Consider the following 15327-nt stretch of genomic DNA (forward strand, 5'->3'; position numbering starts at 1 on the left):
CACTTCGTGCCAGTTACAACAATCATTTGCTCGGATCCCTGACAGTTTCTCACTACACACACAGAGGAAGAAAGATGCTGGCAAAGCCTTCTACTGAGATAGTAATATTTCAGAAACGAGCAAGCAAATAAAAAATACCCAACTGCTTTATGTGCATTTTTGGCCAATAATTCAAAATAACATTCAATGCCCACTGGCTTGGTGCGTTTCCACTTAAGCTGACCAGAGCAAGTACAGCAGCTTCAAAGCTCCCTGCTAAGATTCCATTTCATACAGACAGCAGCAGGTAACTAACTACAGGATACAAACTTCTGCTGAGCCAGACCTGTGCTCTAGAACTTTGAGGTTAACAGCGTGTTCAGCATTTATATTTTGTTAAGCTATTACTCTTGTTTGTTAATCTATTCACCAGTTTATCTTCAATGGCATTGCTTAACTCAGTATAAATGACTTATTTGAATGATTCTTCTGCACAATTTCTATTGGTACAATCCCACCAATTCTGTTGTCATCACTCCTGATTTTTTCATGAAATATAAACATTTTTGAACCAAACTGTTTGTTCTTAGTGCTGTAAAAAACAGAAGTGCAATAGCGTGTGTCCATAAATAAATCATCCTTGTCAATGTTGCTAACTTTGCGTGCACAAGCAGGTAAAAAAATAGCTCTTTAAGTAATATTGGGTTAATATTAGCATGAAATTCAGGCTCATATCCCATAAGTAGAATGGAAAGCATGGAAAGAAGAGGGAGTGAAGAAATACATTCAAAGTGAAAAAAGGAGGAAAAATCATATGAAAGAAAGAAAAAGAGAGGCATCAAAAGCAATCTCTAAAGAGGTTAGAACACGTAGATGAGGAACAAAGCGTTGTAATATGAAATAAATGTGTTCCATATATATAAAATATATATGCACGCATTCAAAGAAGCCTGGCTACTGTGGATTATATGTTTATTCCTAATATGTACAGTACAAGCTTCCTATTAGATAAAAAATATTTATATGTTTACTATGCATCAATAAATAAACTATAAAATGAACTTCTCAAACTGTTAATGTTTAAAGCCAAATAATAACTTGGGAGGCTTATAAAACTTCAGACTGCATCCTTATGTTCATTCTAAAAACACTGTGAGGCAGATTAGCAAGATGGTAACTACAGCCATGGAGAACTGTTGTGAATATCAAGAGATTACACAGAAAGTCAGTGGCAAGCCTGTAACAGACATCCCCACTTCTTGACTCCTGATTCCTCCAGAACCTCTGTGACCACTACTTGCTGAAAATGATGCTAAAAATCAGAATCTCAGAGCAAATAAGAGTTCACCCCTAAACTACAAAAGATATTTTCTGTCATAGAAATTCACTATAATCTAGAGCTGTATAAAGAGAAGAAGTTCAACTTCTTGAACAACACTATTGAGTCATCTTTTATTTAAGGCCACAGACTTACCTGGGCATGGAACCTTTTCACATTTCTCTGTTTCACGCCCATTTCCCACACAGTTTTTCCCACCCATCTGGGGGATAGGGGAATTGCAGAGGCGGATGCGAGTGATATTTCCTATTCCACAGGTAACTGAACAGGAAGACCAGGGAGACCAGTGACTCCAGCCACCATCTTGACGTACTGCCAGAGAAAAGAGCAAAATTCAAGGAAATAGCCCACCTGCAGCAGTAATACAAACTCACTTGTAAACTTAACCTTCTAATAAGCCCCTCACCACAGCTGATGCACATCCTATCTCTTTCCTACCACTGTCACTTACAAAGTCCAGCATTTCAGATTGGTCATTCAAGTACAGCTTTAAGAGTCTCAACAACCAGTATAGCACTAAAGTGAATGTTAAACATTTTACTTAAAAATAAACTCGTTCTAATGGAACTAATATTTAAAATGCATACTTGAACAATTAGCAGCTTCAGCAACAGCCTCAGGTACTCAAGTAGCTTGGATATAGAGACTATCTGCAACAATATGAACTACAGTTCTGAGGGAAGAGTATGATCCTTTTAATACCCAATTCCTAAACACTACAAAGCTACTAAAATGGGCCAACAGTCATGAAGGAATGGCAGATCAAACCTAGGACCCCAGGTATTGCAAATATGAACTGACTGCTATCTCCATGCTGTCTTCAGAGAAGAGACTCCAGTTTGTAATGTATAAGAAAAGATGACGTACTATCTTTTTATTTAACAGAGTGCCCAGAATGCACATAGATACTACGTTGATAGTAAAAGGAGGAATATTTGAAAGGGGAGACATAAAGAATGTAACGACAGCTACTTTAATTATACATATGAGTGTTCATATGCCAACCGTTATGAATAACAAGTGTTCACAGAAAATCCAGGCTAAGCTTATTTTTCCTTAGAGAAGTCAAAAGAAACTTTAAAAAAGGGGAGAAATTTTATTACTTACTGCGATGGTCGCATTTCTTGAAGCTACACAGCCTTGTTTGGATGTGTGGGCCTGTACAAGCACTCCTGGTGACATCACATGACCTTCCTCGCATCTGAGTCCCAGAGCCACAGGTAACTGAGCACTTCGTCCAGTCTGACCAGGGTGACCAGCCTTCCTCACTGTCATCAGCTGGCAAGCAAAAGATACAAAAAAGTGCTTAGCATTAAAAGTTGTTTCTATTACCCCACTTGGAAGATTTTCACTTCCCTTTCTCTGTATAATACATGCTTTCTCCTTTAGATCTCTCTTTCTAATTTGAGCTACCACTGAAGTTAGGGAAATGTGGTTTAAGAAAATGAGAGGTTAGCCCAGATTAGATCCTGAACCTCCCTGTGTGCAGTGCACTTGCACAAGGCACTGACCACTTGAAGAAGGACATCTTCTAGAATGCACTAAGACAAACACTCAATTCCCATATGCCTTTGACTTCAGCATACAGATCAGTATGATGCATACCTCTGAACACAACATTACCATGAACATGATCAAGAGCGTATTGAAAGAATGTGCTCTATGCTCTGAATAGGTAAAAAACTCTTAGTTTATTCCAATGCATTTTTATTTAGAACATCTAACCAACTGAAGTAGAGCTGTTTTCTTCTGTAATAGATCTGATCCGTACAGAGGGAAGAGTCCTGAACTCACACTGAAGTCCTAGTAAAAGACTTAGTAAAGACTTGGTAAGTAAAGAAGACTTAGTAAAATTACTAGAACTATCACTCCAAAGCCCAGGCCACAGCCTGCAATTCTGTCTTAAATTAACCTTGTCAACCTGTTCCATATAAGAAAAGAAGGCCGATGTCCGAACTTATGCTAGTCTGTTTTAATTAGGCAGTATGGAATAGGAACAACAGTACATACTGTTGCAAACAAATAAAAACCAGAATGCCTAGCCTTTGAAAATATGACTGGGGAGGGGTATGCATCTAACCTCTAGTGTCCAACTTAGCTATGCAAGTTACCAGCTTACTTCTACGCAACCAATATAATTAGTGAAGAAAGCACAACTCCTCCAGAAGGTAACTTTGAGCAGCAAAGTTATTTCATATGATCCTTTCATACAAATAAGTTTTTTTATTTCTTCTTACTTGCTTTACCTCTTGTTGTGACCTCTCCAACTACTAGTAGTGTTTTAAAAACTGACAAAAAGTATCTCTTTTGTTGGCTAAATACTTACAGTGTGAGCAGACCGGGCAGCATTCACCTTCAATAAAAGATGGATCAGCACATGAGACTGGTGGGCAGGTTATTTGATGGCATACAATTTTAGAATCCTACAGGCAAAGAAAACAACATACTGACTTACACTCACATAGAGAAGCAAATAAAGCTGGTTTTTTTTCTGGGGAAGGTTTCATGTATAGAAATTCTTTGATTTGTTCTAAATGACATGGACATGGGAACTTTTTTTCTTGAAAAAGTTTCATAAGTCTAGGCCAAGCTCTCAGTAAATGTGACCAGACCTGGACAGTCGAGCTGGATTAAACCTGCTGTTTGTTTCTGCAGAGAAGAATATCTCCCAAACCTTACCTGGCAGGTGCACTTCGTGCAGCTATCTACAATCCAGCTTTCATTATCTGCAAAGACACGGCCATCCTGCCAGCAAACAGACTGGTTCTTGAGTGTTTTGTTAGGCCCAATCAATTCCCACATAATTTGGTTCTCTTCAGACTAGAAGATGAAGCAAATGAAAAAGTTAGTGCGCTTTGTAAGCAAATAATTTTAAACAAGGCAAAACTGAGAAACACTACTGGATTTAAGTTTTCCATTAAAAAACTATACTTTTACATATGTACATAAAGATGATGACCTCGGGTACTGCAATACCATGTATTAATTCTTCACTAATAGCACAACTACACTCATCCAGTAGCAAGGGAAATTTGTTCTCAGGAGTTTTTCTTCCTTTACATGGGAAGATTTTACTCTTGAGACATATGGAATATTAATAAACTTCCTTCAGAAAAGATCAACTTATCCAGAATAAGATTTGCACACTTCAGTAAAACATTGCCATCTCACTTACTACAAATATCTCATATACTTACAGTTTTGGTACCTTGTGCATACTTGTTGATGCATTCAGAAATGTATAAGCATGGTAACATTGCTTTAACGGTATACAGGTAAGGCATAGTTTGCTAGCTTTCAATTTCCAAACTTGCAGTATCTTTTAAAAGTTTGATTTCTTCTGTGTGTGAGTGCATGTGTATGTGTTCTTTTAAACCCAGTCAGTGAAAACCAAGCCTTCATTAAAGAGCCATACTCAAGAACTACCTTACTAGTCACTTTGAAAATGTGGGTCATAGAAACCTCTATTAGCCTCACCATCTATGAATCAAAGCGCCAGGGGGAAGAGAAAGGAAAGAGCCCCAAACAACAGACCTCTTTCAGTTCTTCAGCCTTGCAGGTACTTACCACTTTTTGGAGATTATCAGCTAAGTTATTCACCACAATGCGCAGGCCAGTGAGCTCAGTGAACATTGTTCCCAGCTCTTCACAGGAGCGGTCACAGAACTCAGCCTTCTTCTCTGGTTTTTCACCCACATACTCGGTTGTGACAGCAGGGCTCAAGTGAAGTATTTCAGTGCTCTCGTTGATGGTGTTCACTTCAGCTGGTAGCAAGAGAGGGAAAAAGAGGAGTTGCATAAAAAAATGTTCTTCCACAGACTACAGATTCCTGCTGAAATCACAGATTGGCAGCCATGGGTAGAGTTTAAACACAGCTCTTTTGGAACAACTTCATGTTATATTATACCCTGAATAAAAGAGAAGGGCGAGATGTCAGCTGGTTCCAATAATTGTCTTTCCCTTGTCAAAATTAAAAGCCAAGCTCTGTCTTGCACAGTGCTCGCTTTAAAACACTGTTGGCACTGCAACACGTTCATTTATGAAGAAAGCGAAAAGGACATAGTAACAGAAAATCAAACCCATTTCATCCACTCAGAGTCATGAAAGGTTTCTTATTTTTTCATGACCTATCGTGTTTTCTCAATGAGAGAAAAAGACACAAGAAAAGTCTCCTCGCAGCAAGTCGTTGGCATTGTTCTGCCCATATATCCCATGTTTACTTGGACCAATATGCAATATATAACCAACCTCTGGGCTGCTTATGTTTCACTACCTGGTGTCAAACTCAGAGGAGCTGTTATATAGTTAGTTTAATTCTGAACTGAAATGGAGATCAAGCTAAGATCAGGTTGATTTGTCACTCCAACCACTCCCCCATCAGGCAAAACTTAATTAAAACGGAACTTCTCGTGCATTACAGAGGGAGAACTGAATATGTTCTAATATCAGAGTTTAAAAGACCTCCCTGTCTATAGCAAACTCTTGAAAAAGAATGTAACAGAAAGCATCAGCAGTAACTAAAAAATAAAAGAAATAAAACAGTCATAACTACATAAAACAATCTGGCTTCTATTAAGCATTTAAATCTTCACCAGGTAAATATTCTATGGCTTCCACGAAAACTTTCTGTACGGACTCAATGGCACCTTCAACTTTATTACCAGCTATATAGAAATCCATACTGTCCCATCACTCAGTAAAGATTTGTTTACCAGATTTAGAAATGCTGTAATAACTTGAGGTTACCAAGCAAAAGAGAGAAGCAAAGCATATAGCAATGTAAAAAGAAGAAATCATTAGAGGAATGTGAGTCGTAAAACATATCCTTCTGAACACCCCAATACCAGTCACTGTAGACAAGCCACGGAAGGTGGCAACGCTAAAAAAATTTTATGGCTTGATTTCATGCTTGATCGTACATGAAGCGCTACAGTTAAATGTACAGGCAATGAAAATGGGAGCAGAATTATTCTCTATTCACTTAGAAGTCTAAAAAAAAAAAAAAAAGAACAAAGAACCAACCCATAAGATGACATTAAATAATTGCTTCTCAACCGTATTTAAGATATTTAGTTTGATGTGATTTTCTATTACTAGGTATGGAGTATCTGCTGCTAGCCACCATCTACAATAAATTGTTTGCAGTGTTCCAGAATTTATATAATTGTCTATCTTCACTTACAGGATGGAAGAAAACCGATACACCACATAACGGATCAGACTTCTCTGTGTCATAACTGTTTACTTCAACTGCTTTTTGATTCCCTGGAAAGAATGCAATTTTCCTACCACACTGAAACACCAGGTTTCTCAGATTCCCCCACAGCACTTCTCAGGTCATTAATTTCATATTTTTCAAGCCAACATGGAGTGTGCCTTGACCGGAACATTCTAAGGACATTAATAAAGCTGCAATCTCAGCAGGAAACACAAACCAAAACGATGTTAGAAGAGCTAAATCCACACTTCCTACTGGTACTTGGCAGTGACTGAAAGAAGATGCCTGGGGATCACTGCAAAATCAGTTCTCTGCTGCTGGCTTCCTGCTAATTTCCTAAGGAGCACATGATTACCTTAAAATGAGAAACCAGAACAGCAGAATGTGCATCCCTTCACATATGCAAATCTCATTCTGTTGATCTAGCTGGAGAAGGGATTTTACTGATGTGTCTATTTAGGCATGTTTTTGTCATCTCTCCTACTCAGCAATGTGTGTAAGACCTGCTTAAAATATTTGCAACCACCACACTACAGAGATACTTTCCTACCCTCAACTCAGCTGTAGTCTCAAGCTACCGTTTCATTATACCTCACCTTCTCATACTGCAGTAAGGTACAGAAGGGAAACACAGTCCTGGTTCTGAAAAAGCAGCAGGATTTTTGTGCCCTCGTTGCTGAGGGCAATTCACTGATAATGTCTGCCATGTGGGACACTCTCATGTAAGTTGTCACCTTAGCGCCTGTACCTCAGCTCGACGGGCGGGCAAGGAAAATGGGAAAATACCTATGTATTCTGTGCTCAGTAGCATATTACCCATGGCTTTTCATCTGTGATAATTAACCTGGATAGGCAATGCCAGAAAATCCCAGTCATGCATGTAAGAAAATTCTCAGGTCATTCTGACAGCCTCCAACAACAGCATGCCATTAGCCCTCTTCTGCCATTACACAAGCAATTTCCATCTTGTAGTGTTCTCTTGGTACTGTAAAATAAAAGTCAAAATACTGTGTACGAAATCATTTGCTAAGTATTTCCCAGGAACGATAAAACCAAAATCTGTGTAATTTATCAGACCTGAAAATTTGGTAGTTGACAAACATGACAAAATATGCATTAAAAACGATGCTGCTGGTTATGGCGGCTAAAGTAGGTATGTAACAGTATGCAAAACTCAATTATCCCTTTAGACTCCCATTGGCTTCCTCTTTATAGTAGAAATACTGTACTAAAATATTCCATTTTTACTTGGTGATATTTCAAAACATTTGGTCCAACTATTTTCTTTTGTGGTAATCAACCAATAGTAATATAGATTTGAAGACACCCTCTTTCATTTGTTTTGCTGGTTAAATCTATTTACACCTAGGGAGCCCAGCATATTGAATAATGACACAGTTCTGTCTCTGACCGCTGAATATGCCCTCTACATTCTACCTCAGTTTCTGGGAATATTGCTTCCCCTGGCAAATGAAGCAGGGTAGCTGAACGGAATCCTTCCCGAAACCATGTCTTATTTAGATTACAGTTGGACCTAAATAAATGTTCTGTTCTCCCACAACAGATCTGATCTCAAGCATTTTCTTCCACCAACAAAGCTGAAAACCAGTAATCAGTAGTTCTGTGCAGTTTGTAGTTTCTGAGTACAGAAAACAGTGTGGCTGGGATAGATGATAATCAACAAATGAGGGCTTGTTTTCTTACTTGTGCCATCTAAGGCCACTTCCATTCTGGCCCACAAGACTCGCTTCTAACACATCATCACACTTGTGTATGAGGTCCTGCAGCAAGGCACACCTCTGGAATGTACGGAATAATCAACCAGTATCCTTTATCAAGATTTAAAAACCAACTAGCAAGCTCAGTTAATTTTTTGTACATATACATACATATATATATACATGCATATTTATATATCTTAGAGACTTCTCATTGTGAAATCTCAGAACTCTGTCTCCCTTTGAAGAAGTTAAGACCTGCTACTGCTTAACTTTCGGGGTATGTAAAAGCAAGGAAAAAAGTAGAGCATAGTCTGCTTAACTGACTTGCTCAATGTCATATGTCTTGGCAAAATGACAGAAATAATGGCATTTCAGATGATAAGAGTTTCAAATAAAATCCCCAAGTCCTGACTGCCTTGTGCGAACACCATGTTCTTATGGAATCAATTGTCTTTGAGTCTTGACTGAGCTCCTGCCAGTTACAAATGCTGGAAAGTAAACTAGAACCTCCCATGAGCTCTACTGCAAAACCTTAGTGCATACTTGACAAATTTTCATTACTCTGTCATGAGGAATCCAATCTACTCCCACGCACAGAGGGCTCCCCTCCTGGTGAGGTCAGCACGTACAGGACTAGCAAGAATACATGGCAGCCTGTCACACACATGCCTTCCATAGTTTCTTATTTTGCTTTTGTTGTTTTGGTTAACACCCTTCTGGGATTCAAACCCAAAGCCTATTTCATTCGAGAAACTCATTGTTGAGTAACTCAGTGTTTTTAAGACACGACCCTAAGATTTGCTCATGGACCCACTGAGAATCAGGAGCAGAATTCAGAAAATGTTCTTAGTCTTGTGCTCGAAGCATCAGAGTTTTCCTCATGGAAGAAGACAGACATTTTCATACATATATATTTTTCCTTCTATTTCTATTTCTTTCTTTTTCTTGACAGCTTTTCTCCCTGCTTCGAAACAGAGACTCAGAGTTATAAACCAGCAGCATGAACTAAAGATGTAGGCTGGAGAGAAGGAATGATATCTCAAGATAGCTAACAAGCATGCTCCTTTCACCACCAAAAAGCAACTTGCTTCCTTTTTCATCATCAAATAAGAATCCTCTACAATTTCCAAGGGATCTGTTGCATGGCTTTAATATAATAAATCAATATTGGCAATTCTCATTTTCAAAGTCAGCTGAACAATATTAATGGGGGAAGAAAAGCCTTACTTGACTGGCTCCTCTGGCATCCTTTTTTACGCAGAACATCCTCTATTGAAGTATCAAAGATTAACTGAATATTTTGCAAGAGACCCTGTAGTAATAATAAAAAATAAATAAAAAAAACAGTTAGATCAATTTGGAATTAACCAATAACTAATCTGTCTCAACCCCGTGCTACTGACTGGATTTAGCTGACTGGTAAATATGAAAATAAAACAATCTAATAGGCATTAAAAATGTATTGATGGTTCTGTTATATACAATTTCAATACTTTAAGCAACAAAATTAGGTATTTTCCAAAATAGGTCATAATAAAACAGTAATAGATTGTAGTTCTATGACACATTGGCCATGAGGTCAAAGCCAACTTTAGAAGCTCCTGCCCCATTACACCTCCATCCTTAGCCAGTCATTCCCATGCACTCTCTTCAATTGTGCTGACACTACCCTGAGACGACACTATAAAAACAGACCAGTATGTTTCACTTAATCTATTTTTAAACTAATTCCTTTCTTTTTTGAAACTATTTCTTATTTCAGTGGCCCACTGAACTGTACAGTTCCAAAACTAGTTCCATCAGCACAACTTAGTCATGGAGGCAGGAACGGAGAGGCCGTGGGCAACAACTTCTGACCTTCCTGCCAAAACTAGTCAACACATGGAACCACTCTCCAGCATGTCATGCTCTGACTGACAACTAGATGGCATAATAGGATGAGAAAATAAAGGGCTTTGCAAATTTTTGAAGCCATGAGTTCAAGTTTGATTTCAACTGTAAGTGAAAAGAAGCTATCCTTAGAGTACATGGACCAGATGACATCATTTTATGGACAGGAAATCATTTTCATTTCATAGGAAAACCAGAAAGTTTGTAATTGCTTTGTTCTAAAACAAAAGAGAAGCAAAATGCTTTCCACAAGAAAAAAAAATCTTTAACAAGACTGATCAAAACATTTTGTTCTGATTTTTTTCCTTTTTTTTCTTTTTTAATTGAAATGAAAGGTTATTTATTCAAATTGGCAAATCAAGATATTCTGTTAGGGTATGGTCCAACACCACACCCTTCAACTCAATTAAAAATTCTTTTCTTCCTCTATCTTTTTCAAATAAAATTGAACAAATATCAACAGGTTCTGTGAACTGAACAGAAATACTTCAACCAAAAATAGGTCTTCAAGCTATTTCCAGAGTTCTGCAAAATCACCACAAAAAAAAATGTGACATTCAGAAGTCTTGCATCTGGAAAACAAAGAGGATTTGTATGCACTTCTCCTGGCCTTAGACTTTATCAGTCCTTTACCAGTCCTTTTGCTTTCAAGAACTCCCAAATTCATGCAATGTGGATCCAGCAATGAATAAAAACACGTTCTGGAGAAACGCTTGGGAAAACCTGTGACCTCGTCAAATCCAACAGACATTGTGAGAAAAAAAATGCACCTATTGCATCTTCAGAAACTATTTGCAGTTACGTTACCTCACCAGAGACCTCCGGGTTACCTACCCTGAAGTGATTCTCCCGAATGGACCCTTTTGCTACATACATTCTGCTGCTCTCTGCTTTCAGCTGTTCATAGAAAGGCTCCTCCAGAATGAAGCTGTCAATAAGGTCACAGCCAACATAGAGGTTGTAGTTCTCCCCTGTTACTTGCACAGTGAGGTTCTTCCATTGCGAGTCAGCAAGGTCCACGTCTTCCAGGGAAATCACGTTCTGGAAGCCATCCACCCAATAGATGAGGTCCAGGGTGTTGGCTCGGCCATTGGAAATTATCTCAAACTGCCTCTCACTGATGCCAGGACCCTCTAAGGCAAGGATGGTGCCTCTAGATTGCCTGTCCTGTCTCAGGGTGGCTGAAAGGATAAAGCCCTCATTTTGCCGTATGAGTTTGACAATCTTTTTAACTTCTCTGGTTTAAATGGAGGTATATGGTCAAACCGAATGAAACGGTATGCTGGGATAGTGGGATCTGGACCCCGAAACAATTTTGCTCCAACTGTCTTTCGGTTTATATTACTGATTTGAAGTAAATCAAAGGTATTCTCCTCTTCCTTGTCACCATCTGAAAAAATTAACAGCGTGTGACAATGTGACTACAAAAATCATCTTAAGAAACAATTCTGCACACTATACTTAGTAACTGCAATTATACGATGCACATGAAGATCAGCAGAGCAAACCTGGTACTCTCCTACCTCCACAAACATAATTGCTTTACTAGCATGCAACTGAATAGTATTTTCCATCTGTCATTTTCATTTACATGATGCCTCTCTTCTTTTATGTCTGTAGGTATCAATATGCAATCATATAACTAAACACATGACTATATAATTTATAGCATTATATAATACACAATTGTACATAATGTTCATGAACTCTATGTTCATGTATATGTCTATGCACAGATGCATGTAACGATGTAATCAGTAGATATTTTTACATATATGAATGGATAAGGAAACTGAGCCAATTTCTGTATTTTGACTATCAGCTAACAAAAATCAAATGATGAGAAGCCATGTGGCCATGTGACAACAGGAAGCAAGAGATGTGCATTTTAAAGGTTCAGGACAAGAAATCAGATGTAGATGAAGACCTGGCACTGTGCCAAATTACATTTTACTTATATTTGGTCTGTAGAGGTTTATTTCTTTAATTCCATCTTTTTAAAAAGTTCATCCCAAGTGATTCTCTTTATTGCGCAATACATTTATACTGCAGAGAAAAGTATAATAGCAATTACTTCTGAGATTATATACATTTCAATCAATAATTTCTAAAGAAAAAAAAAAAAAGCCCCAGCAACTACAATTCCAGACACTTTAAAAAAGTCATATATGTTTACTGTGCCTACTGTATGTCAGGTAAGACTATTTTTACACCAAGTTTTAGCTTTGTGAGTTAACTATATCTAGCTAAGAACTTACCCTGAGCATCTGAGGAAACCCACAGGGTTATCAAGACAGCAAGCCACAACAGCCCACTCCTCTGCACCATAACTCCTATGAATAAACCAAAAGGAAGTATTAGGGAAATAACCTTTGTCAACTACAAATATTTTAATTTGCCTTAGGACATAAGCAGCATTCTCATTATATACCCCAACTACACATAGGAAATCAAATTCCTATCTTTTTTGATTATCATCATGCTTATTCATTACTGATGCCAGAAGTAAAGTAAAGTGGCATCAAGTGAAAGGATGAAGAACTCTACAGTAAGGCTACTTTTCATTTAAATGACCCTACTAGGAAAAAAAAAATGAAAGCCACACAGAAACTACATTTTTTCTGCACAATCTTTTTACCAGGTGGCATAGGGACCAGATGATACTGCATGACATACAGCATATTAGTAGCTGCAACCTTACTTTGGATCACAAGGCTGAAATTTCTCATTCAGATGAAAACCCTTGCAGGACAATGGGACCTCACTACATGCTAGTTTTAATCACTAGGGATAGTTTTCATTCAGTGCCTTTTCCAGTGTCTTCACACAAACGCCTCTCTCCTTCTCATACACATATCATTACCCATTCCTACAACCCTCTGTACTCAATCATAGCTGGAGACAGTGACTTCCAACGTGATGCTATTTTCGCCCCGCAGCGCTGTACGGCGAAAAGCCACATAACTGCATCTCCACACACGTGTGCTCTCACAGAGCAGGCGGCACTCACTTGGACGTGCAGACACTCACTCCTCCGCACACACCTCCAGCTCCAACACTCCCAGTGCTACACACGTTTTTGGAAGCACTCAGGGATACCACCTTTGGCTGCCGGACATTTCTTTTTTTCCCGCAGCTCCTCTGATTTCTCGCCTCTTACTATGGACGGGGCTGCGCTCATTGGGGATGCGCTTTACCTGCAGCACCCCTCACGCCCAGCACCTCCCCGTGGGGCAATGCCCAGACGCCCCTGTCCTTGTCCCTGTCCCTGTCCCAGGTCGGGTCGCCTCATCCCCCACCTCCAGGCTCCGTAGACCAGGGCGAAGCCCACCGGAGCAGCCCCCGGGGGTGCTCCTCGGAGGGGCACTGCGCCCATCACCTCACCTGGCATGGGGGGAGCCGACGGGGCGAGGAGGCTCTGCCTGCTCCGGGGGCGACGCCGGTGGAGCGGGGTGCGGAGCGGGGTGCGGAGCGGGGTGCGGAGCGGGGTGCGGAGCTGATCGCGGAGCCCAGCCGCCGTCGCACGTCCCTCCGCGGCCCCGCGCCCCGCGCCGCCGCCTTTATGGGCTGCGGGCCGGGCCCCGCTGTCAATCAGCGGCGCCGGGGCGCGCCCCCGGCTCGCTGCTCGGCGGCGGTGACACGGCCCCCCCTCGCCCCCTATCCGCCCCCCGCCGCCCCCTCCCCGCCGGGCCGCCCGCTCTCGCCTACCTGCGAGGCGGCAGCGGGCCCGGCCCCTTGCCCCGCGCCGCCCCGCGACCGCCCTGCGCAGGGGCGGTGCGGGAGGCAGGACGGGCTCCCCGGGGCGAGCGGGGAGAGGCAGAGGCGACGGGGCCGCTGCGGAGACCCTTCGAGCCGCTGCCGGGCCCCGAGAGCGGCCGGGCGCCGCCGCCGGGGCCTCCCGAGCCCCGTCCCCGCGGGCGGCAGGCGGGGAGAGCGGCTGCGGCCCCTCCGGCCCGCCCGGCGCACCTCGGCGGCTCAGGGCTCGGCTCAGCCGTCCCCAGCACCGAATCCTCTCGTTTTCATCCCTTTTTAAAAAATATTTTTTACGTTACGGCGGCAGCAAAAAGGCCGCCTTGGGCACCGTCCCCCTGCCGTTTGTCAGGCAGTAGTTTCTCAAGTGAGCCCCAGCACCCCGGCCCCTCTTGCTTCCCCGTGGAGCACTGGTCCCTGCTGACCTCAAGGAATTTGGGCTTCCTTCTCCATGCTTCTTATGGAGAGAGCCATCCCTCAGGTTAACGTGAGCACAGGAGAAATCTCACTCAAGTGTTGCACCCAGCATGGAAAACTGGAAAGTGCCTCCACAAGCAAGGTGTCTTGGACCAGCAGGTCGCCCTGCTGAGGAGCAGCCATCACGCTGCAGGCACAATGCTGTGTGGGGCAGGAGAAGAAATCCCAGCGGTGTGTCCACAGAACCTGCCCTAAAGCATGGAAAATTTTCAGAAGTCAAACGAGAAGACTAGGACCCCTGCTGCAGAGGCCTGATCTGGGCTTGCACAATATCTGTGGAAGGATCTTGTAGCTGATGAGAAGAGGCATAGATTTGGGCTCTGAGAGGTGTGACGAATCCGGAGAGTGGAGCCCCATCAAATGTATAGGTGGATAAACACCACAAATATTAAAAAAAAAAAAATACAGAGAAAGAAAGCATAGAAAGCCATCAACTTTCTCATCACAATTTGAAATTCCAGTAGAAAAACATGTTGCTCTTTCAAAACTCAGAAGACTTCAAAAGGCTCAATCTGTCACTAGAGCAGAAAACGCCAACGCAAGCATCACTGTCTTGCTTTCTGCCATGGAAGCTCCTTCCAACTTGGCTGGCCTGGGCCTTGCAGGGTAGTGGGAGCCAAGGAACTTTCCCCTTTCTCACAGGGTCCAGGGGACTGAGCCAAGCTAGGAGGGAGAGGGCTTTTTTGTCTTCCTAAGACATTTGGTTTTCAGTTTTGCGAAACCTCAAGAATTTAAAAAACTAGCTAATGAAGTTCACAAAACCTCAAATTCTACTGCGTTTACTCATTCCCCCACTATATTAAGAGTTAGTCTTTATATATGTAGCTGTGCAATGTGTTTTCCACAGGACTTTGAACAGCACTGGCACAACTGTAGTCTGGGTTCACAGTTGGAGAAGAGAGGGCAGCAAAGACTTTAAGAGACTAGAAGGTATCTGAGATAACTCAGTTTAC

General features: G+C 41.4%; 1 protein-coding gene across 1 annotated transcript in view; it reads right to left on the reverse strand.

Annotated features, from left to right (window-relative positions):
- Positions 1-13692, reverse strand: part of THBS2 (thrombospondin 2) — a 32960-nt gene extending 19268 nt beyond the window's left edge. The window contains 10 exon segments of the mRNA XM_035539013.2: positions 1454-1630; positions 2426-2596; positions 3645-3741; positions 3998-4138; positions 4886-5082; positions 9485-9569; positions 10982-11379; positions 11382-11537; positions 12406-12480; positions 13532-13692. Coding sequence (XP_035394906.1) covers positions 1454-1630; positions 2426-2596; positions 3645-3741; positions 3998-4138; positions 4886-5082; positions 9485-9569; positions 10982-11379; positions 11382-11537; positions 12406-12480; positions 13532-13538 — 1504 coding nt within the window. The 5' untranslated portion in view covers positions 13539-13692.
- Positions 13693-15327: the final 1635 nt, after the last annotated feature.

The sequence above is a fragment of the Cygnus atratus genome, chromosome 3 (genome assembly GCF_013377495.2).
Source record: "Cygnus atratus isolate AKBS03 ecotype Queensland, Australia chromosome 3, CAtr_DNAZoo_HiC_assembly, whole genome shotgun sequence".
Taxonomy (NCBI): domain Eukaryota; kingdom Metazoa; phylum Chordata; class Aves; order Anseriformes; family Anatidae; genus Cygnus; species Cygnus atratus.